This window comes from Gracilinanus agilis, chromosome 5, assembly GCF_016433145.1.
Source record: "Gracilinanus agilis isolate LMUSP501 chromosome 5, AgileGrace, whole genome shotgun sequence".
Classification (NCBI taxonomy): domain Eukaryota; kingdom Metazoa; phylum Chordata; class Mammalia; order Didelphimorphia; family Didelphidae; genus Gracilinanus; species Gracilinanus agilis.
The window spans coordinates 39,247,875-39,273,399 of NC_058134.1; the positions used below are offsets into that span (position 1 = coordinate 39,247,875).

The window sequence follows — 25,525 nt, forward strand, 5'->3', positions numbered from 1 at the left end:
CTTCTTCTTCTTCTTCTTCTTCTTCTTCTTCTTCTTCTTCTTCTTCTTCTTCTTCTTCTTCTTCTTCTTCTTCTTCTTCTTCTTCTTCTTCTTCTTCTTCTTCTTCTTCTTCTTCTTCTTCTTCTTCTTCTTCTTCTTCTTCTTCTTCTTCTTCTTCTTCTTCTTCTTCTTCTTCTTCTTCTTCTTCTTCTTCTTCTTCTTCTTCTTCTTCTTCTTCTTCTTCTTCTTCTTCTTCTTCTTCTTCTTCTTCTTCTTCTTCTTCTTCTTCTTCTTCTTCTTCTTCTTCTTCTTCTTCTTCTTCTTCTTCTTCTTCTTCTTCTTCTTCTTCTTCTTCTTCTTCTTCTTCTTCTTCTTCTTCTTCTTCTTCTTCTTCTTCTTCTTCTTCTTCTTCTTCTTCTTCTTCTTCTTCTTCTTCTTCTTCTTCTTCTTCTTCTTCTTCTTCTTCTTCTTCTTCTTCTTCTTCTTCTTCTTCTTCTTCTTCTTCTTCTTCTTCTTCTTCTTCTTCTTCTTCTTCTTCTTCTTCTTCTTCTTCTTCTTCTTCTTCTTCTTCCTCCCCTTCCTTCCTTCTCTCCTTCCCTTTTTCTTTCCCCTTCCCCCTTCTTCCTTCCTCTTCTTTCTTCTGTAAATTCTTACCTTTTGTCTTAGAATCCTAAATTACAGTTTCAGTTCAGAACAGTAAGGGCTAGGCTGTTGGGATTAAGTGACTTGCCCAGAGTTACTCAGCTAGAAAGTGTTAGATTTGACCCCAGGATTTCCCATTCCCAGACCTGACTCTCTACCCACTGGGTCACCTAGTTGTCCTCTCAAATGCCATTCTCAAGGTTGAGAGGAATCTTTTCCTCTAGTCTCCATGGTTGTATTTCTTTCATAAAGATCATAAATTTGGAGTGGGAAGGGATCTTAACATTTCTTCATTCTAATCCCTTCATTTTACAGAGAAGGAATTTGAGTTCCATTGAGGATAAGTGACTTATCCAGGGTCATGCAGCTAGTAAGTATCTGAGACAGGACTTGAATTTGAATTCAGGTCTTCCTGACTCTAAATCCAGCGCTCTTTGCCATTGTATCTTTCAAGGAAAAATTCTCATTACACATACCAAACCCAAGGAATGGGAACAGGAGGCGAAATACTGGAGACACAGCACACTCTCACAAAAGGTCATTTCTTTTATGAGACCTTAGGATTTTCTTTTTTTAGGATGAGGGTTGTCCTAGAAAATCTGGACTGTACCTATTTGGAGATCTTCCTTGGGCCTTGGGGAGGGGTGCCAAAAGAGTGCAGGAGCTGAATTTCAACATCAATCCTATTAAATTGCATACGAGAGAGAAAATTCTAAGTGGACAAGTTGTATCTCGGTGACCTGCCTCCCTATGGCAGGGTGTTAGGGGGCTTTCTGGCCATGCTTTCTTTTACTCCCTATTTTTCTTTTTGGGGTTTTATGGAAACTTGGCCCATTAGAGAATAACTGAGCTCTCCCTTGAGAACTTTTGAGTCTATCTGGTTAAGCTAAGTCAAACTTGGCATCCATCAGAGGTAGGAATTCACCTGGCCTGAGTTCTAATTCAACAAATACTTATTCAACAGATATTTATCAAGCACTTACTATGTGCCAGGTGCTCTGCTAGTTGCTGAGGATATGGAGAACGTCCCTGGTCTTGGGGAGCTTCCATCCGTTCTGTTGGTGGGGTTACATATACAACATGGACATAGTTAAGAAAACATAAGATCTTTTCAGGAGGAAAAGAGCCCCGGGAGGGTCAGGAATGGCCTTGCCTAGAGTTTAGTGCTGAAGCTATGCTCTGGTACCCTAGACCCAGAGAACCAATGAACAGCGGCGTGGAGGCAGGAGATGGGGAGTAGCCAGTTGGAAGCTGGTCTGATTGGATCAGAGAGTGTATGAAGGTGAAATAAGCCTGGGAAGGGAGGTAGAGGCAGATTAGAGGACTTGAAATGCCAGGCTGGGGAGTTCATGTGTCAGGTCTTTCCAGGATAAACCCAGTGGCTCTAACAATCTCTTGAAATAATATCCCCATTATCGCCTTACATTTTGTGCTCTTGTTATATTAGGCTATCTCGTTTGGTCCTTTAAATGAACTAATCAATGATAATTAATGTTAACATAATAAACACATCAATAACAATCTTAATATTATCAACATTAATATTATTAATAGGAATAACATTAATATGAATGATATGATTAGTTAATATTGGTATGTTGGTTATAATATTACATATTAGCTACTGATTAATCATTCCGGTTTTCCTGTCTATCGCTTGTTTGTCCATTTCTGTTTGCTTGAATTGTCTCTTCCGTTAGACTGTAAGCTCCTTGAGGGCACAGACTGTCTTTCGCCCTTTTTCTGTAACCCCAGCACTTAGCACCGGGGACAAGCTATTCTATCCCATATCTCAGATGAGCAAACTGAGCACCATTAAGCAATCTGTCCGAGGGTACAGAGCCGTCTAGGTGAAGTACGGTACCCGGGAGCTGGATCCTTTCCATCCCAGCCCATGTTCCTTGTTCCTCTCTTTTTCTTCCTCTTTCCAGGCTGTCTGGAATTTGCCTGATTTAATCTAGCTGGTTTTCCCGTAGCCAAACAAAAGGGATATTTTCATAAACCCTCTTCTCTCTAGCATCTGAAGCCCAGAAATACTGGAACAGGTAGGGTGTGTAATCTCTCTGCAGTGCTCTGACTGAATGAATGGCTCTCACAGCCTGATCTACCTAATGGATGTGACATAGTTTTTAGATTTGAAAATCTGAAACTTTATCTTGGCAGGCAGGATCCCCGGGATGCCGACTGGAAAAAAATTAAAAAAAAAAAATTAAAAAACTGGTTGGTGGCTTTGGAGCTCAAAAAGATTTTATTTTATTTTATTTTTTGGTGAGGGATAAGAGATCTGTCTGTTCTCCTGAGCAGGCTTGGGCCCAGCTACTCCCTCTACGTGCCATATGGAGACCAGCTGCAGCCTCATCGAGACTAACGCTTCATGCCCGTAGATGCCCATTCTAATCTCAGTGCACAAATTAGCCTGCAATGACATCATCCCATGGCTGGTGTCTTGCGCTAGAAAGGAGGCTGTAAATTGCAGATGGGTTGGTGACAAGCATTGGCTTCTTAGACCCATAAAGAAAGATTTAAAGACATTTTTTTTACTGCTTAGGTTTAAGCAAACCTTTATCACACGCACAAACAAATCTTAGTCACTGGTGTCTGGCGTAAACAGGGTTTTATTTCCCAGGACAGAAATTTCTCTGGAGATATTCCCCATACCTTGACTGCTCTGCCCCCCTCATTTCTTCCATCTCTTCGAATTCCTGGCTTCCTTCAGAACTCCGTTCAGATTCTGCCTTCTATAGGAGATCTTTGCCAGGAGTGTGCTGGACCCAGCTCATACCAGCTGGTTGTTAAATTTTCAGTGTGAACATTTACACCTCAGAAACCAGAAAATGCTACAAATCAGGGCTTGAGTTACTGTTTTGCTGATTGTCTGGACTTAAGAAAGTGATGGAGTAGATGTTAATAATGCAGGTTAAACTGAAAAGTATTTAATGAGCACCTCATTTAATCAATCATTTATTTTATTCACTTATTCACTCATTTATTTATTTGTTCATTCATTTACTCATTTATTCATTTATGTATGTATGTATTTGTTCATTCATTCATTCATTCATTTATTTAAAACCCTTGACTTCCCTCTTGGAGTCAATACTGTGTATTGGCTCTAAGGCAGAAGAGTGGTAAGGGTAGGCAATGGGGGTCAAGTGACTTGCCCAGGGTCACATAGCTGGGAAGTATTGAGGACAGATTTGAACCCAGGACCTCTTGTCTCTAGGCCTGACTCTCAATCCACTGAGCTACCCAGCTGCCCCCATGAGTACTTTTTTTTTTGAGAGCTAATGCCAGCACTCCCTCCAGACCTTTCCTTCTTTCCTCCTCTCCTCCTCTCCTCTCCTCTCTGTCCCTGAAATTGTCTTGTTTTTAGGAGCATAGGTTCATAGATTATCCCCATTTTACAGATAATAATAATAGCAATAGTGAACATTTATAGAGAGCTTAAAGGGCTTAACAATGATCTCATTTGATATAACAACTTTGGGAGAAAGGTGTTCTTATTATTCTTACTTCATAGTCAAGGAAACTGAGGCAGACAGTTTAAATGACTAACTCGGGGTCATATAACTCATAAGTGTCTGAGGCTGGACTTGAATTCAGGTCCTTCTGTCTCCAAGCCTGACACTCTGTCCACCATGCCAACCTACCTGCTTAAGACAGTAGTGGATAGTACAGTAAATAGAATGCTGTTACTTATTTACCTTGTTATGTGTCTCATATACATTGTCTCCTTAATAAAATGTAGTCCTTGAGGGTAAGAACTGTTTCTGCATCTCTTAGCACAGTGCCTTACAAGGGCACCTAATGAATGCTTGCAGTCAAGTCAACAAGCATTATTAAGTGCCTGCTGTGTGCCAAGCACTGTGCTAAGGAATGGGGATACAAAGGCAAAAGGCAGCCTCTCCCCTTAAGGAGCTCACAGTCTAACTAGAGAGACAGCCCCAAAACTATTAGACACAAAATAAATGTTTACAGGAAAAATTGGAGATAATCATCAGAAGGAAGGAACTAACATTATAGGAGATTGAGAAAAGCTTCCTGTAGAAGGTCAGATTCTAGTTAAGGAAGCCAGGAGGTGGGGATGAGGAGGGAGAGCATCCCCGTAAATGTAGGGAGTTGGGAGATGAAGAATCTTGTGCAAGGACTAGCAAGGAGGCCAGGGTTGCTTATAGATTGACTGACTTGGAAGTCAGATAGACCTGCATTCAAATCCTTTCTTTGACTCTAGCAGGATGACCCACAGCAAGCCACTTATCCTCTCTTGGCCTCAGTTTCCCTCTCTTGGCCTCAGTTTCCCTTTTACAGAAACCATTATATTTCCCATATAATGGTTTCTGTAAAAGGAGGGAATTGGACTAGCTGGCCTCTAAGGTCCCTTTCAGGCCTAGTTATAGGGTTCCAGATCTTGAACCTAGGTCCTCTGATTACAATCCTTTGGTTTTTCTGTGTTCTTTGAGAAGACATAATTATCTATTTAGCTTAATCAGGGAGGTGGTTAGGATTGCACTTAACTCTGAGCCCCTTTTGGGTGGCTATTGTGAGAATTTGGATGAGTGCCAATGACACTTTACTGTGGGCAACATGAGGTCTGCACTTAAAGGGGAAAAAAGCTGATGTTGAGCTAAGCCTTGTGGAAGCTCGTCTCAGATCTATGCAGTGCCTCCTTGGTGGTCAGACACAGAGGGCTGCGATGCTGCTGTTTGGCGCTGTCATTTGTATTTACTAACAAAAAACTTCCTTTGGTTGGAAAAAAAAAAAAAAAGCAGAGCCAGTGAGCTCTTCAGGAACCAAACTGAGTCATTGCTATGGTTCATAGATTTGATGGTCTGGGCAATGGATGTCTTCCTTCTTCCCTTTCTCTTTCTCTCAGACTCTCCCCACCCCCACCTCCAAATTCTTCGGCTTTATGATATTGCCTGAAAAGAATTTTCAGGCAGGATGCTTTCTGAGCAGTACAAAGCTCTCTTGGGTTATATAACTAGCTGCCAGAGAGCGAGCTTCAGGGGAGTGGGGGCGGTGGCAGGCTTTGTCTCTCAATTTTTGTCATATGCTCTCTCCATAAATTTTAATTATAAACTCAAAGTTGGCTATTTTAGAGCTGTTACTGGAGAAACACAAAGGCTTTTCTTGGGTCCTCACTCTGTCTGTCTCCTCTGATTTTGAAGACATCCCAGTTAACTATCTTGTGAACTCTTTCCCCTCCTCCTCGAGCCCCCTAAGCTTTGGGTTCATGCAGACTGATTTGGAAAGCTCCGTTTTGTCCACTGGCCAACTGAGAAGGCTGTTCTGAGGAATGTTTTCAATTTGCGTTCCTAAGTAGGAAACCAACAGTAATTAAGTGGAGTTCTGTTTTTTTTTTTGTTTGTTTTTGTTTTTTATGAAAACAGCCATTAGTGAACCTTTGTTAGGGGCCTTCCTTTGGCCAGATGTGTCTGATTTTCCTCCTTCTGTAACAGAAGAAGCAAAAGAATCTGACCTAATGGAAATAGGGAGCTTTGCCATCTGGGGGCTTCTAACAGGTATCTGTATCTTAATAATCTGGGATTCCGGCCAGTGCGTTTAACTTAATAATCATGTAAACCATATATCTTCCTCCTCTGTTTAAAACCAATCAATAAACATATATTAAGCACCCACTCTGTGTTGGGCACTCTACTTAGCATTGGGGATACAAAAAGAACAGCCCCTGCTCTCAAGGAGCTTATAGCTTAATAGGAGAGACAACATGCATCCAAATATGAACAGGAAATAATTGAGAAAACCGAGAGTGAGATATTTCTGGAGCAGGGTAGCCTAACAGATTATGCCAATCTTGGCATTATGAAGACCTGGGTTCAAATCTCCATTATGTGACTTTGAGCAAATCATCTCACCTTTTTTTTTTTTTTTTTTTTTTTTTTTTTTAAATTTTAAACCTTAACTTCTGTGTATTGACTTATAGGTGGAAGAGTGGTAAGGGTAGACAATGGGGGTCAAGTGACTTGCCCAGGGTCACACAGCTGGGAAGTGGCTGAGGCCGGGTTTGAACCTAGGACCTCCCATCTCTAGGCCTGACTCTCAATCCACTGAGCTACCCAGCTGCCCCCTCATCTCACCTCTTTTAAGCCTGGGCATCTTCATTTGTAAAATGAGGGGTTATTAATAGGGTCTCTTCTACCTTTAAGTCTGCCACCTGAGTTTATCTCCTACCTTGCATATTTATTAGTTGTGTAGACATGGGCAAGACCCTCTGAGTTATCAGTTATTGTAAGTGAATTTGGAAAAGGGAGTTACAGGTCCTTGAGGCGTTGCCATTTTAAAAATACTGCCCAGAGGGAAGTTAAGGGTCAGAAACACAAGGAGTCTGGAAAGGAAGGGAAGAGTGATCAAGGCTGACCGCCATTACTACCAACTTTGGGACTCCCAAATTGTTTCCTTTGGCTTTGACTTCTAGTGATTTCAGTATCATATTTCTCACTCTGCCCAAATGCCTTAGGAAGAATCGCACTCTCTGTGATGAATCAAGAAGTATAAAAAGTGCTTTAAATGAATAAGATCAAAGCTCATTGAGCGAGGACTAGAAGGGGCCTTAGAGATCAGCTAGTCATCTTTTTAAATGCATAAAATAAAATATATGGCATTATCAGAAAATGAAGTGAACAAGAGTTTTCTGGACCTCAGGTTAAGATTCCCTTCATCTAGCCCAGGGGTCTGCAAGCTATGGACTCCCTGAAAGGTCCAGCTGTCTTGTTTTGTAAAGAGGAAATGGTGACCTGGAGAAATTTTAGTGACTTGCCCAAGGTCATGCGGCGGATAAATGATGTAGCCAATATCCATTTCTGGCTCCTCTGATGTTCCATTTCTTGTTTGCCCCAGTTCTTTCTTTCTTTAAAAAAATGTTAAGTTTTATTGATGTGTTTTGGCTACATATTATAGTGTCACTTCTGTTTTGTGTGTTTTCTTATAACAAAGTAAAACAAATGAAGTAAAATGAATAATTCACTGACCCCATCTGAAAGTGCACTCAGCAACCCATAGCATAGTCCATAGCAACCCTCCACCTCTCTATTGAAAAAAAAAAAAAGAACTTAACAAATATATTTTATCTCCCTCCTCCTTCCCTCCTTCCATTGAGGAGAAAAAAGAATGGAGAGGCAAATTTCTTGTAACAAATATGCCTAATAAAGCAAAAACATTTGCTCAGGCATCGAGGTGGTTCAGTGGTTAGAGAACCAAGCCTGAAGATGGGAGATCCTGGGTTCAAATTTGCCCTTAGAAACTTATTTAAAGTTTAAATTTAACTTATTTATTAAATTTGCTCTTAGAAACTTAGTCTCTTAACCCCCCATTGCCTAGCCCGTACCATTCTTCTGCCTTAGAACCCATACACAGCATTGATTCTAAGACAGAAGGGTTTAAAAAAAAACACAAATCAAAACATAAAACAAATCCATCTCCTTCTTTGGACCCAGCATCAGACATGCTAATACACATACATATTAATTAATTTATGTGTGTGTGTGTGTTTTTCTGGAACTATATTGCGTCTTCCTAGTAGAATGTAAGCTTCTTGAGGGCAAGGACAAGTTACACTTTGGCATTTACATCCCCAGTGTATCCCAGGGCCCCATTACAGGCACTTAATAAATTTGCTTGTCTATTTGTTTTCTGACTATAATGCCTATTCAACTTCAGAAGGTGGTTGGAAAGAGAAAATGAGATAATAGATGGGAAAGATTTGTAGGGGAGTAGCTGGGTGGCTCAATGGATTGAGAACCAGGCCCAGAGATGGAAGGTCCTGGGTTCAAATTTGACCTATGACACTTCCTAGCTGTGTGACCCTGGGCAAGTCACTTAAATGCATTGTCCCACCCTTACTGCTCTTCTGCCTTAGAACCTATCTATACATAGTATAGTTCTAAGATGGAAGATAAAGATCTTAAAAAAAGTAAGTACTCCAAAACATTTAATCTCTATACAATTGTAATGGAAGAATAATAATGTCACAGATAAGGTAGCTCAGGCCCCCAGTACAGGAAGTGTGCATGGTCATTTAAGAGGTTACTTAGAGGGGGCAGCTGGGTAGCTCTGTGGATTGAGAGTCAGGCCTAGAGATGGAGGGAGGTCCTGGGTTCAAATCCGGTCTCAGACACTTCCCAGCTGTGTGACCCTGGGCAAGTCACTTGACCCCCATTGCCCACCCTTACCACTCTTCCACCTAGGAGCCAATACACAAAAGTTAAGGTTTTAAAAAAAAAAAAAAGAGAAGTTACTTAGATGCCTAATTTGGGGCCACCACAAAGGTAAGGGGAAACAGTGACGAGAAATGAGAGGAGAATGGGAGAGAGAGAAGGAAATGGGAGCCATGCCTGGAGGTTCAGCAAACAGGTAGCATGAAGTGAAAGAGTAGAGTAGAGAGTTCAGGAGTGGCGATACCGCTTCATCTCCCCATCATGCCAGAGAGAACCAGGGCATAAGAAGGCACAAAGTCGAGGAGTCTGAACTCGAAGGGACTTCAGCATCCATCCAGTCCAAGTCACATCTGAATGCCTTTCTCTGCACGCGTGTATCTATCATGCATTCCTAACGAGGGGGTCCCTCCAGCCTGGGTTTGAAGACCTCCATTAAAGGGTAGCCCCAAGATCTCTAGAGGAAGCCCATTTGCTTTTGGAAGGCTCTGATTATCTTGAAATTTGTTCCGAAATTAAATTAAAATCTCTTCTTTGCTGCTTCTTACTCCCTCGTTCTGCCCTTCGGGGCCAAGCCGAAGAAAGCTAATCCCTTTTCTGTGTGACAGCCCCTTAGATATTGGAAAGACAGTTCTCATATCCTGCCGGGCTCTTAAAGCTCTCTCCCTCCAGGCGAAACCGTTCTTAATTCTTTGAACTGAACCTCAAATGACATGAATTTATAAGAAATGTCCTGAGTTCTGCTTCAATTTGTGATGCTATTAGATCAAGAAGCCTCATTTTCGCATTTAAAGGCTGAGAATTCATGAAGCAGGCATCTTTTTTAGCTTCTGGAATGGGATTAGTTTGACTGTGTGACTAAAAGCATATAACTCCTAATATGGGGACGTTATCGATACCCTGGACCAGTGGTGGCGGCTCTGTGGATTGGGCATGAGGCTTGGAGTCAGGAAGACCTGAGATCAAATCCAGCCTCAGATGCTTCCTAGCAGTGTGACCCTGGACAAGTCACTTAACCCTGTTTGTCTCAGTTTTCTCATCTGTAAAATGATCTGGAGAAGGAAATGGTCAACCACTCCAAGATCTTTGCCAGGAAGACCCCAAGTGAGGTCCCAAGGAGTCAAGACATGAGTGAAATGATGGAACAACAAGAACAGTGGTGTCAAACTCAAATAGAAACCGATCCCTGCACCCCATATTGGCCCAGAATGCCACAAGTTAAATATTTCCCAGTCACACCTTAATTTTAATTTATTAATTAATTAAGTTCAGGCCATTCTCAGGAGTTTTTGTTTTGCTTGTTAATAACCTTTACCTTCTGTCTTAGTCTCAGTTCTAAGATAGAGGAGAGGCAAAGGCTTGATCCCAGATGTTTCCTTCTGGTTGTGGATCTAAGTTTCTCCTTTGCAGTTTTTCTTGAGATCCCCCTTGCTTCTCTCCCTTCTTGGCCCCTTCTCCCTCCCAAGCCCGAGTCCGAAGACCTCGTGGACCTCGCTTCTTTCCCTTTCTGATGACACTTTTAGGCACGACCTCCTCTCCCAGCCTCACTTGACTTTGAGGTAATTTGGATGCCCTCCATTAAGCCCAAATAAATCTTCTAAATCAAACTCAAGGAAACAAGCACTGAGTGTCAAGCCCTGGACTGGTGGGTGATGGTTGGAGACAGAATCTGTCACAGGGTTCTGGCTAGTCACAAAATAGCCATAAGAATGTCAACTTCTAGTCACAAGTCCCAGCTAAGACTCTCCCTCCTAGAACGAGAGTGCTTTGCGCTACGGATTAGCCCCAATTTGTCTTGTTAATATATTGTTTGTACCTAATTCTTTGCACGGTGTCTCTCCCATTAGAGCATAAGCTCACCTGGCTTTGGCTTTCTTTGATGACTCAGTGTGTAGCCCAGCGTCTGGTACTTAATCAGTGTTTGTTTTATGACTTGACAATAGGACCTCAGTTTCCCGAGCTGTAAAATGAGATCCCAGTCTGTTGGTCTGAGCCATTGTGGTGGATTTATGGAAAGGACGTAGACAACCATCAGGAGTGATAAGCCTGTGTGGATGGGTTGTGATCTGTATCATTGATATCTTTGAGATCCCAAATGTGTTGGAGTGAAATGATGGTACTGAATGAGATGGTCTCTGTAGACCCTTCAAGCTCTAGAAGGCTCTGTGTTCATATGGGGACGACCACGTTCTGGAAGGTTTGAAAGACTAGAGAATTCAGGCATAGTGGATAGAGCAGCAGGTCTGAATCAGAAGGATCTGGGTTCAAATCTAACCTCAGACTTTGGGCAATGTACTTAACCCCAATTGCCCAGCCCTTGTTGCTCTTTTGCCTTGGAGTCAATATTCAGTGTTGATTCCAAGACAGAAGGCGAGGGTTTTTAAAACAACCAAATAAAAACTGGAGAATTAAGTCAAAAGGTTGCATATTTATCTAAGAATATGGCACTCAGGGTGGGGAGAGCATGTTGATTCCCTTTTCTGCTCATTTCTTTATTCACTGAATGAAACTGATAGAGCCTCCTGTATGTGTGGGCAGCGAGGTGTATAGAACACTGGAACTGGAGTCGGGGAAAATCTGAGTTCAAATCTAGCCTCAGCTCCTTACTAGCTGTGTGACCCTGGGTGAGTCATATTGAACCCCTATTTACCTCAGTTGCTTCACTGTAAAGTGGGTACACATTAGAAAAGGACATAGCAAACCATTCTAATGTCTTTGCCAAGAACACTCCATGGATTTGTCCATGAGGTCGTGATGAATTGGACATGACTTAATGATAAAATAAAAACAACTCTATGTTTGAGTCATTTAACTCCTATCTGCCTCAGTTGCTTCATTGTAAAGTGGGTACACATTAGAAAAGGACATAGCAAACCATTCTAGTGTCTTTGCCAAGAACACTCCATGGATTTGGCCATGAGGTCGTGACGAGTCGGACTTGATTTAAGGACTAAACAAAACCAACCATATCAGTTTATATGGCACTGTGGGTGACATAACAATGAACAAGACTGTCCTTGCTCTCATGGAGACTGTGGTCTCATAGGAAGGATAAGATAAGTGCACGATAGACCAATAGATAGATTAGATAGCAAAAAAGAATGGAATTAGGGCTGTGGGAGAAGGGTCAAGACAGAGTACTCTGAAGGTTCAGAGGATGGGGAGATCACCTCTTGTTGGGGTGTGGGGTGACGATTGGAAAAGGCTCCATGATAAACCAGGTCCAGGAAGGGCAAGGTTTTGACCAGTGGGGTAGAGACAGGGAGGGAGAGAGAAAGGCATGAACAAAGGACTGGAGGTAGGAAAGTTTAGGATTTCTTCTGGGAGCAATGAGTAAGGAAAAAAGGGGATGTGAACCCGGACAGTTCCGGCCATTGCATAGAGGTCCTTGAATGTCAAACAAAGGAATTTGAATTAAATTTGCTAACAGGGAGTTTGGTTACTGCTATAATAGAGTAATATATCTGTTCTTTGTTACTGTCCAGGAGAGCGGTGGACCTTCTTTGTGACCTGGGTAGTAGATGTACTTGATTACATAGAATAGACGTGTTGTGTTCCTTGAATAGGCTACGGAAATATGGTGTTATTTCTTCCCAGCTACTTGGATTTCATCCTTTGTGTTTATTCTCTTTCTCTTCTCTGCATCCTTACCCAAATGCATGGTGCTTCTGCTCCCTGAGCGCAGGGACTGGGATGCTTTTGCTTTTGAATCTCTAGAGCCTGGGCTAGAGAAGATGGGTACTGTATGGGGTAACCATGGATTGGTGGCACCATTGTTGCTGTCGTGAGCGTGAACAATTGCAAATCCTAGATCAATGAGGCAGTCCCTACTCTTAGGAACTTCCTTCTTTTTCTATATAGGGAGACAAGATGAACTCAGAAGAAATAGCTTAATTAAGGTTCAATCAATGGTTGATTATTATTACCTTTGAATGGGAAAAGGAGAATAAGGCAGTTCTTGAGTTGTTTTCAGTCATATGACCCCATTTGGGGTTTTCTTGTCAAAGATACTGAATCCTTTTACAGATGAAGAAACTGAGGCAAACAGGGTAAAGTGACTTGCCCAGGGTCACGCAGCTAGTAAATGTCAGAGACCAGATTTGAACTCAGGAAGATGGGTCTTCTTGACTCTAAGCCCAGCACTCTATCTACTTTTTATTTAAAGGAAATTCATCCTAGGTTCAAATCCAGCCTCAGACACTTCCCAGCTGTGTGACCCTGGGCAAGTCACTCGACCCCCATTGCCCACCCTTACCACTCTTCCACCTAGGAGCTAATACACAGAAGTTGAGGGCTTAAAAAATAAATAAATAAAGGAAATTCACAGTGAATCCGTTTTGTGTAATTTTTTTTTTGGTTTATTTTTTTTTTTGAGAAAGGAATTAATCAAACCTCTCTCCTCTGTCTCTTTCTCAATTTAGTAGGATTATAGGGTCAGGGCTGATCTGAGTTCCCCCTTTTCTCCCACCTGATTTTTCATGTCCCACATTTGCTCTCTCAAATAGATGTGGGAGATCAGTGAGATGCAACGTCCTCCCGAAACACCAGCCCTCCTGCTCCTAGGGAGGGCCATAGGAAAGGTCTCTTGCATACCTGGAGTCCATGTAGCACAATCCATATCTGAAGGAGCCTCTCCTCTGCAGTATAGCTGACGAGTAGATGTCTTGCCTTCATTTTCAGACCTTGGGGATGGGAAGGACTAAAGATCTAAACTGTAGGGAGGTTTTCCCTGACCTCGAGCCCAGAGCTGCCTCCCTCATCATGCCTTCCCTACTCCTGGGGCCAAGCAGCAGAGGATGATTTTCTCTCCTTTGTGGCAGTTTTTTTCTTCAGTTTTTCTCTTGTACATCCAAATGTTCCTAGATTGGCTTTCCCTAAAGCAGGACCCACTTACTCTCCTTTTCCCTCTCGAATCAAAATGGCATTTGACGAATCTCCTGTCTCCTTGGCCGCAGGATGCCCGCCAGAAGTTCCGCTCTGTTCTGGTAGAAGCCACAGTCAAACTGGATGAGCTGGTCAAGAAAATCGGCAAGGCGGTGGAAGACTCGAAACCTTACTGGGAGGCCCGGCGGGTAGCCAGACAGGTAAGGAATCCTTCTATCTCTGCTGCCCGGAGAATCACCATTTGTGCATGGACCTTTATTATGATTATTTTTTAATCGAAGACACCACCGTTTCTGTTCCTTTAAAGAGAGGGTCGTCATAGGCAGGATTCCTATGATTTTTGTCAGCATCTGTGATGCCCTTGGTATAAGGTAGTCCCTATGCCAAATTGGGACTTATAGTCTCTGTTTTCTGGGGCCTTAAATTTAAAAGACTTGCCCAGGAACCATAAGGTTATCATGTTAAAGCTAGAGGGAATTTTTTTGGCTTTGGAGTCTAACTAATCCCCTCATTTTACAAATGGAGAAACTGAGGCCCAAAGAGGTAGAGTGACTTCTCAAAGGTCTGTGTGGTCAAACCGGAGGGCACTTTATTGACCATCAAATCTAGCTCCTTAATTTTATAAATGAAGAAACTGAGGCCCACTGAGGTTAAACAACTTGCCCGGGATATGCATCCCAATATGTGTCCGAGCCAGGACTTGAGCGTTTAGTCTTCCAGATTTTGAACCAGCTCTTGAATATGTAAAAGTGCTTTTCTACTTAGGATTTAAAAACAAAACAACAAATGAACCTAAAATGGATGTAGCTCTTCCCTTTAAGGAACATGAATCCTTGACATGTGCGATACCAGAAAGAGCCGGAACTTTCTGGACTGTGTTTGCAGCCCTGCCATCCCACTCTTGCCTTCGTCTCCCTGGTTCTCATCACTCGTCCGTCACTGTGTGTGTCCCTTGAGGCTATTAATAGGGCTGGAGGCATTGGCATTTGCATGACCCCAGAGTGGGTACATTTTTGTCATTTGAGTTGATGACCAGATACACTTCCTTTGCAGCTGGGCCCGCTCACGCAGGCAGATGTGAACATACCCCAAGCCACAAGGCTTGTTTTTCTCCCTTTTTTTTTTTTCTAAAAATTGCCTGCCAGACAGAAAGAGGAGGGTTTATTCTTTCAAAACACTCTTGTCCTCTTAATTGAGTTTGGAGTAATTAGTCATTTGACTCCCTTGACATCCAAGGGCATGTTCTCCTACCACCAAGGAGCTCTGGGCCCAAAGTAGTGGAAAAAACCAGAGGAGAATGAGCAGTGGGAGCTGGGAGGTGTGCGGCTGAATCTGTTTATTAATCTCCTTTTCTTGGGGGGAAAAATGACACTTTAAGAAATTGATGGGGTCAGAAAGAAAATGTGATTACTCCTTCAATTTCTGCTTTATTTGCCATGTATCTGTTCAGACAAGTCTTCCTGTGATAACGACAGCTTTTAAGCATTAATCATTGATCTAGGATTGGAAGGGAACTGAGAGAGACCCTCTAGATTGGGCCTCCAATTTTAGAGATGAAGAAACAGGCCCCAGGAGATTCAGGAACTTCCTCGAGGTCATCATAAAGCCAGGGAGTGTCCGAGTCAGGACATGAATTCCAGGATCTCTGATTTCAGAACCTCCTGTACCATGTTGTCTCCCCAAATAGCATGAAAAATGGGAAGTCCAAGCTCCGTGAAGTGCTCTCTGTCCTTAAGAACTTCCAAGCTTTCTATCTAGGGAGTGAAGATGAATAAAGGTGAAACGGTGGTCTTTCGTTGGGAATAAGACTAAATGGGGCATTGCCGCATCTTTTCTTCTCTCTGCCTTTCTTACAGCTTCCCGGCCCTACCATGTAGATTTTGTATATGTGTACATCCCCAGCTTTTTCATTTATATTCAGAATATTCCATTAAGACCCAAACCAATAGGCATTGAGAACTCTTGGAAATTTTCTCTCATGTCCAAGTTGTGAAACTTGTAGAAACTCTAGGCTACTAGGAGGTAAAGATTGAGTGCCAGAGCTGGAATCAGGAAGACTCATCTTCCCAAGTTCAAATCTGGTCTCAGATAGTAGTTGAGTGACCCTGGACAAGTCATTTAACCCTGTTTGTCTCGGATCCTCATCTGTAAAATGAGCTAGAGAAGGAAATGACAAACCACTCTAGATTTTTTTTGCCAAAAACACCCCAAATGGGGTCATGAAGAGTTGGACAAGATTGAAAAGCCTGAACAACAGCAACAAATTCTCCTGTATTCTCCTGTGTGACTCCTAGATGACAGAATGGATTGAGTTCTAGGTTTGGAGACAAGAAGACTTGAGTTTAAATCCTGGCTCAGAGTAGACCTCAAATTCCTCATCTATAAAATTAAAAGGGTTAAACTTGAAGGTCATAAAGGCCCTCCCTGGACACTTATTCATACTTATTAGCTGAGTAACTCTTAATCTTTCTCAGACTCAGTTTCCTCATTTACAAAATGGAGGGACCATATACTATGGCTTTCAAAGGCCCTTTCCAACTCCAACTATGTGATCCTGTGCTGCTTATGTCTGCTAAATATGTTTTTCTTCAGCTCCCTTTCATTTGATTTCCACCCTATGAAAGTTTCTGCTGACTTTTGGCCAAGGGTCTTGGGGTGGCTTTAATGAAGTCCATTCAGTTTCTTAAGTCCATTGCTTTAATTGAAGGAAGGGTGGGGTGCAGGGAAAAAGGCACCCCAAAGCCTCCATTATGCCTGCTTACCTCTTTGAAAGCCAATTAGTCACAGGAGCCTCTTAGGGCCTTTCCCACATATGGGTACTTTTACCATCTGTGTCCTTTAAGGGATATTTTGAGGACAGAAAGGGGGAGGGAGTGTATGGAACCACTAACATGTCCAAAGAGGATGTTTCGAGGACAGAAGGGGAAGCGGATTGAGCCACAGAAATGTTTGAGAATTTGGGGAAAAGTTGAAGGAACTGGGATTGGTTAAGTTGGAGAAGAAAAAAACCAAGGAATGATCTAATGGTGATAATGAGCCATGGCATGGATGAAGGACGTCACCAGAGAGCCACGGGGCCAGAAGACTCATCATCTGGGAAGAGGGAGGCATGACTGGCAGATTGTCCCCAGGTCTTTTGGCCCATCTGCAGTGTTGGGAGATCTTGAGGAAGTCTACCAGTCTGTTGGATGGACTCCCTTAAGAAGGAATTAGCTGGAAGATGCAGAAAAGAGGAGCCTAGGATGGGTCACCATGGATGGGGAAGAGATCCATTCCGGGGCCATTAAGCTTTGACTCACCCGGCTTGTTTCGTGGCTCTCCACCCTGTGCCAACCCAAGAAAATAAAAGCCAGAAGACTCAGCTTAGACTTGAGGAAGAACTTCCCATCCATAAGGGTTGCTCCAATCCCAGAATGAGTTATTGCGGGAGGCTGAGCAATCCTGTTTTTCTAAGTCTTTAAAAAGGAAGTAGGCAGTTGCCCGCCTGGGATGGCTTGAGTAGGGACCTATCAACAGGCTTAATGAATCCTTTTGTTGACTCCAAGTGTTCTCTTATCAATCCCCCAACCTAAAGTGGCAGTCCACAGCCGTGCTAGTGTAAAGCCGCCATACTGAGATGTCAGCCAAGTATGTATGGTGTAGAGAACAGAGCTCTGAATTTGGAGTCAGAAGACCTGGGTTCAAATCCTACCTGCTTTTTCTAATTTGTGTGACCTTGGCCAAGTAAGTCATTTGCCCTCCTTGAGACTCACTTTTCTTCTCTGAAGGAATTGGACTAGATGACCTCTAAAGTCCTGCCTTGATCTAAATCTATGGCTAATGATGAGGACGCTGATGATGAAGACAAGTGCACATACTGTGCAGAAGGTGTCGTCCTCATTTCACAGATGGGGAAACTGAAGTCTAAGGAGGATGAGTGTCTTTTTTTCCCCCTCCATCATTCAATAAACATTTATTAAGCGCTTATGGTATACTAGGAATAGTGTACTGGGGATTAAAAAAACAACCCAAGCAAGGCAGCTCATTTTAAGTCTGGACATGCTGATGACTGGCTTGCCCAAGGTCATGGAGCTCGTCAAGGGCGGATGTGCTCTTCTGAGGTTCTTCCTACTAACTTGGAGCCGGTGGGAGATCCTTAATCGTTTGTGTGCCAAGGACAGGGCACTCACTCAGTGAAGCCTTGTCTCCTTGGTAGAATTAGGTTTTTATATACTTGAAGGAAATGCTATCTTTCTGTTGAGATTAGTCAAAATAAATATGTGATTTTTTTTTATCCTGTCCAAATTCAGACTCCTGAAGTCTTTTTATTTTATTTTTGACTTTTACCTTATTTCTTAGAATGATTGCTGTATATTGGTTCCAAGGCAGAAGGGTAGTATGGGCTAGACAATGACTTGCCCAGGGTCACACAGCTAGGCAGTATCTGAGGTCAGATTTGAACCTCGGACCTCCCATCTCCATCCACTGAGCCACCTACCTGCCCACTTGCTCCTGAAATCTTTTGAGAGCCCCCAGATTAACAAGCCTGCCCTGTACTATAATACCTTTTTCTTTATTTCGGGGCCAACCACCCTCTTGTAGGGCAACTCCAGTGTTTTCCCATCTTTGCTCATGTGTGCAGAATCGTTTCCTGCTTTGGACTTTGTAGCAGGATAGGGCAGGGAACGTGCTGCTCAGATCCTGTGAGTATCCATAAATCCACCTGTCTCCGAGACGGCCAGACTGACTGACGCCTTCTCCCACTTTTGCCATTTCTCTCTCCCTGGACCTCCAGATTTCCTCTGACCGTGGCAGAGGCTGGAAAGGAGGAGTGGGTGCCTGCCAAGTGGGAGACAATGAACAGAGACACTTACGGTCCTCTCTCTCCTTCCTCCCTCCCTCCCGCCTCCCTCGCAGCCCCCCTATTCTCTGCTGGCAGCAATGATTTGATGATTACTAAATGTAATTGGAAAGCCAATGAGCCATCTGGCTTAATGAGATGGATTTCAGGGGGCCAAGGATGACTCACCTTTAACTGGCAGTGAGTGAGATGGAGGGAAATCCTGTCCTCATCTCCTCCTTTATTGCTTGGAGCCACTCTCTGAAAAGGAAAACAAATGATCACTGTGCCCTTCTGTCTCCTTGACAGGGCAGGAAGAGAATGAGTGATGTCCAGGGCGGAGATGGATCCAAATGACCTCCTAGACCTTGGTGCTGGGAGCCTCATTGTCTCTGTTTCCTGCTGAGGAAATAGAAGGCAGCCTGTGCCAGGGGAGGGGAGGGCATGAATGCTCCAATTGATCCTTAGAGGTCTCGGGGATGGGGTGGGGAGAATATTGAGGCTTTGGGTAGGCTGACAGAGGAATGCATCTTCTTTCCTCGTCCTCCTGGCAGATCGGGCAGAGGCTTTACTCCATCAGGTCCTGGGATGGTGCCAAGTGGGCTGCTGGGTTCTTTCCATCCCATCCTTCTCCTTTGTGCATTGCTTTTTCTACGGGCATCTTTCAAGAGACTGAGCATCTCAGAGGCAGACTCCAAATCCCAGTCTTTTTTTCTGCCAGTGTGTAGCACGGTACCTGACGCTTAGTAGGCACTTAATTCTTATTGGTCACTTCTATGATTTAGTGCTATTGAGATAGGAGTGAGGTGAAGTAGAAAGGGGATTGAATTAAGAATCCAGAATACCTGGGTTCAGATCCTGGCTTTCCTACTTCCTAGCACTATGACTGTAGGTAAGTTCTCTCACTAAGCCTCAGTTTCCTCATGTGTAAAATAGGAATAAAAATGACATTTAGTTTCTTTTTTTATTTTCTTTTTTCAATAGTGTGTTTAGAGAGAGATTGGGTTGATGCCCTTCCCATGGAGCTGGGCATACACCCCCAGGCTCTACTAGGAGGGACAGACACATTTCTAACTTCCTCTGCATTATAAATCTGAATCCAAAGACACAAAGCTGTCTGAGCCCTCAAGGACCTTGTGTTCTGTCAGGTGAGACCACATGTACAAGTAGGAGTAAGCAAGGCAAAGTCATTTGGGGAAGGGGTACTGGTTGGTGCATGGGGGCAGGGGAGAGTCAGGAAAATCTGATTCCCAAGTCAAGATGCCTGTTCTGCATCTGCAGCTCAACCTGACCATCACTAAGTATACATTTTTCCTATGTTTCTTTGTCTGTGAGGAAGTGGCACTTGAGATGCTATGATGATGATGATGATGATGATGATGATGATGATGTTACCTTCTAGTTCTAGGATATCAGAATAAGTTTCCTTGATAATGTTTTGAAATATATGTCTAGGTTCTCTTTTTGATTGTGGCTTTCAGGTAATCCAATAATTCTTGAATTATTTCTCCTCAATCTATTTTCCAGGTCAGTTGTTTTTTCAAGAATTATTATTATTATTGCTGTAGTGGCTGTTCTCCAAACATACCCTTCACTTTCTGGCTTTTGCTCATGCTGTTCTTCTATCTGGAATCTTCTTCCTCTATCTCTAGATCCTATCCTTTCTTAAAGGATAAAACGACTTCTTTTTTATGCATAATGATAGTAAGAGTAATAATAATTGTTGTTGTTGTTCAGTTGTGTCCCACTTTTAGGTTTTCTTAGCAAAGATAATTGAAGGGTTTTCTGTCTCCTTCTCTAGGTCATTTCACAGATGAGGAAACTGAGGCAAGCAGGGCTAAGTGACTTGCCCCAGGGTCATACAGTTAATAGGTATTGAAGGCTGGATTTGAATTCAGGTCTTTTTTTTTCTTTTAAAATCCTTACCTTCTGTCTTAGAATCAATACTATGCATTGGTTCTAAGGCACAAGAGTGGTAAGGGCTAGGCAATGGGGGTTAAGTGACTTGCCCAGGGTGACACAATTAGGTAAGTGTCTGAGGTCAAATTTGAACCTAGAGCCTCACATCTCTAAGCCTGGCTCTCAGTTTACTGAGCTACCCTGCTGCCCTCTGAACTCAAGTCTTCTTGATTCCAGGCCAAGTACTTTATCCACTGGGCCACCTAACTCACCTTTATATAGCATTTTTCAGTTTAGAGAGTGCTTTCCTCACAAGAATCCTAGGAAGTAATATAGTTTTACTCTCCCCATTTTATGGATGAGTAAACTGAGGCTAGGGAGATAATATGAGGTACCCAGGGTCACATGGCTAATAAGTGGTAGGATGAAACTTGAACCCCAAGTTTTTCAGCTCCTAGTCTAGGATTCTATACCAAATTGCCTTCCTTCATCCTCTTTTTCTTTTCTTCTCTGAAATTCTTTGTCTCCTACCCCTGGGACAAAGGTTGTCCCCAGCCATAAGTCTCCATTACTTTGAGGCTTTGGGATCTCATATGCTCTATTTTTTGGGTTTTCTTGGCTGCCTGGTGTATCCCAGGGATACTGTAGCTATTTAGGAAAAATACTCAGAATCTATCAGAAAACTGGCAATAGTGGTGGTTGTGGGTTCTCACCCCTCCTCCCAAACTAGCCCAGATCTGTTTTGCATTCAGAACCAAGCCATCGTAGAGCTGGATTTTACAGATCATACAGCTCTACATAAATGCCAGCAAGGATTGAATTTCTGCCTCTTCCTTTTCTTTTCCTTTTAAGAAAAAAAGAAAGGCTGGAGGTGAGGCTGTGAGTGAAGAGGCAGCATGGTATGGTGATGTGGGGCTTGGGAAGAATCTGGTACAAGTCCCTCGTCCGATGTGGATTAGCTGTGTGACCTGGGGAAGTGACTTAACCTCTCTGTTCCCCAAGTAACTCTGAGATGATGAGCTGTACGTAGAGAAGTTGTGGATCTGTGTGGGCAGAGTAAGGTCCTCAGTGAGAGTTCCTTCCCTGGATATCATAGGGCTAGTCTAAACTCTCTGTCTATCTGTCTTTCTATTTATATATCTCTCCGTCTCCTTATCAGTCTGTTTATCTGTCTGCCTTTCTAGAAATCCGTCTTTTTATCCATCTATCTGCCTGTCAGTCTAACTGTCTTTCTATTGATGGATGTCTGTGTCTGTGCCTCTATCCAATTAGTCTATTAATCTATCTGTGAATGACTGAAAAAGCATTTATCAAGTGTTTACTATGTGCCACGCCCTGTGCTGAGTTCTTTTTGTTCTTAAGGCACTCACACCCAAATCGAAGTAAAACAGCATGAAACCTAGCTCAGCTTTGGGAAGGATAGAAGAGTTTCCTCTCCATTCTGGATGGACTTGGAGGTCCCTCCGAGGCCAGTAGAGAGATGTGTGGTGGGCACCCAGAGGCCATAGCACATTAGCAGGGGGTGATTGCCCACTGAAAGTGGCATGAAGGCTATTAGTGAGATGGATGACTGGAAGAGAAGGTAGGTCGATCGCATAGCAAGGATGAAGGAATAACAGTTAGACGGTGTCAAGTGGTCTGGAAGAAGACTCTAAGCCCATTGGCTAAGACCCTTTGGAGGGCTCAAGGGAGGCCACCAACAAGAGATACTCAGCTTGAGAAGGTTTCGCAGTGGGCTGTGCCATGTGCATTGTTAGGTGAATCCCCATTGATGGATGATGCACCAAAGTGCTTTTTATTCTCATTCGATTATGCCCCCTCTCTTCTGGTTTGGAAATGGACTTTTTTAAACTTTCATTTATTTTTTTGCTAATTTTATTTCAGTTAATTTTTTTCTCTGACCCTTCCCTCTCCCTTCCTTTCTTTCCTTCTCCCTCTCCCTTTCTCTCCTCTCCCTCCCCTCTTGTCTTTCTCTCCATCCCTCTTCCTCCCTTTCTCTTCCTTCCTCCCTTTCCCTCCCTTCTTGTCTGCTCATTAGGGCTGTTTTCTATCCAGCTGAGTGGTTTACTAACTTGCCCTTATTTTGCTGGAGGAATTTTCTTTTTTTGGTTGGACTGTGATTTCATGGTTATGAGATAGGGGGAGGTGGTATGGTGGAGTGAAGTTGGGGAAGGGAAGCATTTATTAAGCACTTACTGAGTGCCACTCACTGTTCTAAGTACTTTCCAAGGAACTCCCTTACCCATCAGATCAAGAACTCTTCGGTAAGCTTAAGTGATGGGTCAAGGATTACTTGAACATAAGCGCCCTTCCTGTTCTGTTGGTGAATCAGGCTCTCTATTCGCCCACACTCCCCAGCATCTCTCTCTTGGGAAGACCTGTCCTTGGTGCTTAGAATCAGGACTTGCTCCATCTTTGATATGGCTAGAGAGACACTAACAGTTTCTTTCTGTACCCATTCTGTACCCATAGTCCCCCACCTCTCCAGTGAAAGGAAGACGGAACACTTCTTCATCTTTTCTTCAGGACCAAGATTGGGTCCTCTAATGATATGGTGATTGACTTCATGTTCTTTGTTCTTCATTGATGTTACTATAGTAACTGTGTAGACTCAGTTCTCCAGGATGTACCCATTTTCCTGTGATTCTCTTTGACTCTCCTCAGACTTGTTTCTTTAATATCCTATAGTTTTAGTCCTCCTTTCATCATCAATCTCCCTCTCTCTGGCATCCTTTTCATTTACTCCCCTGAATGTTTCAACTGAGTGATTTTTCTTCCCATCTTCCTTCTGAGAAAATTTGGGGTTAGCCCAGGTGAAGAGCTGAGCCACTGATGTGGGTCCCTCGCTGCATGGGACCCCGAGACTGAGTTATTGGTGTGAATTCAGAGTGATTCATCCTGAGAAAGGGGAACTGGGTTCTTAGCTCTGGTCTGTGTGTCACAGATCTACATCCTGGCCCCGAGGGGGGAGATACCAGAGCTGAAGGGGCAGCATTTGGAAGATGGGATGTCTCCCACTGGGGAGGGGGCAAAGACTAGGGTTCTTGGTCCTTTGCATGGGGGTAAGTATGTGTGAATGCTGCCTACATTCTCCATCTGCCTTTCACTGGGAGCGTGCCGCTTTTTTAGGGGCTGATCTGGTCACCAGCACTAGTGTGAGGCTCACAGATGTATCTGACTGATACAGTAATAATAGCCAACATTCTTATAGCATCTACTTTCCTTCTTTCCCCCCTCCCAGTATAACTGATTAAATCATTTAATTTCTCAATAAAGAAACACTGAGAATTGGGGTTATGTATCTTAGCTAAGTATTTTCTAGAGATCATCTTGTTTGATCCTCAGAAGAACCCACCCTGGAAGCTAGTTGCTATTATCATCCTCCTTTTACAGAGAAGGAAATTGAGGCAGACAGTGATTAAGTGACTTGCCCAGGGTCACACAGCTAGTAAGTGGCTGAGGCCAGATTTGAATGTAGGTCTTCCTGTGCCACCTAGTCTCCCCCACATTATCTCCCCTTTGATCAAATGAAAGTTTTTTGAGAGCAGGGGCCGTTTAATTTTTTTGTCTGTATCCCCAGTGACTGGCACAGAGTAGGTGTTTAATAAATGTTCATTGATTGATGAACTGTTTCCCCGCCCCATCATCATTGTTATTAAGAAGGAGATTCAGGATGTGGGATGTTTACTCCACGTCTCAAATGAAGCTGTTCAACTCTACTGTCCTGGTTTAAAAATGCTATTGATTTTCAGTTAAAAGATAGCATTTGAAATGGATTTTTATTTCTTTCCCCCCTCCAAGTATAATTGATTAGATCATTTAATTTCTCAATAAGGAAACACTGAGAGTCGGGGTTATATAGCTTAGCTTTGTCTTTTCCTGGCAGGCTTTCTATATAATAAGCATCTTTTATAATTTATATATTATTATGTATTATAAAATTATATATTTATATGATTATATTACATTTGTAATATTTTTTGTATTTATTATAGTGTACATTATTATATATTAATATTATATGATATATGTATGTTTTATAAAATTCATAATAAATAAATACTGTCTGGTAATAAATATCCTGGAATGGAGCTGGCCATTAGAGAATTTTGAAATGGTTGGAAGTTGCCTTCAGCCCCAGAGCCTCTCCTTTCCTTGACTCTTTCCCCCTTAGGGGTATCATACCCCCAAGTACCTGGCTTGATGATGAAGAATGAGACTCAGTCTAATCTAATGCTTAGAGAACAAGGTTCAGGGCCCTCCGACACTGGCTCGGCAGCCCTGGACAAGTCATTTATTTCCCAGGGTCTCAAGGAACTCTAAAATAGTGAGTTTCAGGGCAGGTGCTGATAGGGCAGTGAGGTGATGATGCAGTGAATAGAATGTCAGGAAGATCTGAATTCAAATTCTGCCCCACACACTTCCTAGCTGTCTGACCCTGGACAGGTCACTTAAACCTTTATGCCTCAGTTTCCTTGTGTTCTTTCAGTGTCTAGTTAGTTCATATTCAGGTTAGTTTACATTTGTGGACTTGCTGTTTGGCAATGAGAAGTGAGGGTTGGCAGCCTTGAGTGATGAGCACCCACCCTGGCCCCAAAACCAGACCCCAGAGTCTCCTGAGGTTGCTGGTGTTTATTGCATTTTTCACCTCTTCCTTTGTGCCTGGATTGGAACTCAGGTCTGTAGTGCATGAATGGTGAACTTTTGTGTCCAAGAGCTAAAGGAATAACTGTCCATTCCTATTATTTCTTCTTCCTGGGATCAAGAGAAAATGGGATCATCCCCCCAAGACAGTGATGGGCAAACTATGGCCTGTGGGCCAGATGCGGCCCAGCAACATTTTTCTTAATCTGAAGACTACAATGAAACTTTGAAAGAGTTGTCTTAGAAACAGACTGATAGATGAGCATTTCCTTTCCTTTGGCCCCCTCTTTAAAAAGTTTGCCCATCACTGGCCTAAGAGATACTTGGTTGGGGTGAGGAGAAATGGGCATCTTGCTAGAACATGCCATTCATTTGGTTAGAAAATGTTGAGGATCTCTCTCTCCCTCCCTCCCTCTCTCTCTCTCTCTCTCTCTCTCTCTCTCTCTCTCTCTCTCTCTCTCTCTCTCTCTCTCTGTTTCTGTCTCTC

The 25,525-nt window shown here is 43.0% G+C and overlaps 1 protein-coding gene across 1 annotated transcript in view; it reads left to right on the top strand.

Annotated features, from left to right (window-relative positions):
• The window catches only part of SH3BP5 (SH3 domain binding protein 5), a 96,364-nt gene that overhangs the window by 25,877 nt on the left and 44,962 nt on the right, over positions 1–25,525 (top strand). The window contains exon 3 of the mRNA XM_044679498.1: positions 13,748–13,876. Coding sequence (XP_044535433.1) covers positions 13,748–13,876 — 129 coding nt within the window. The remainder of the gene's footprint in view (positions 1–13,747; positions 13,877–25,525) is intronic.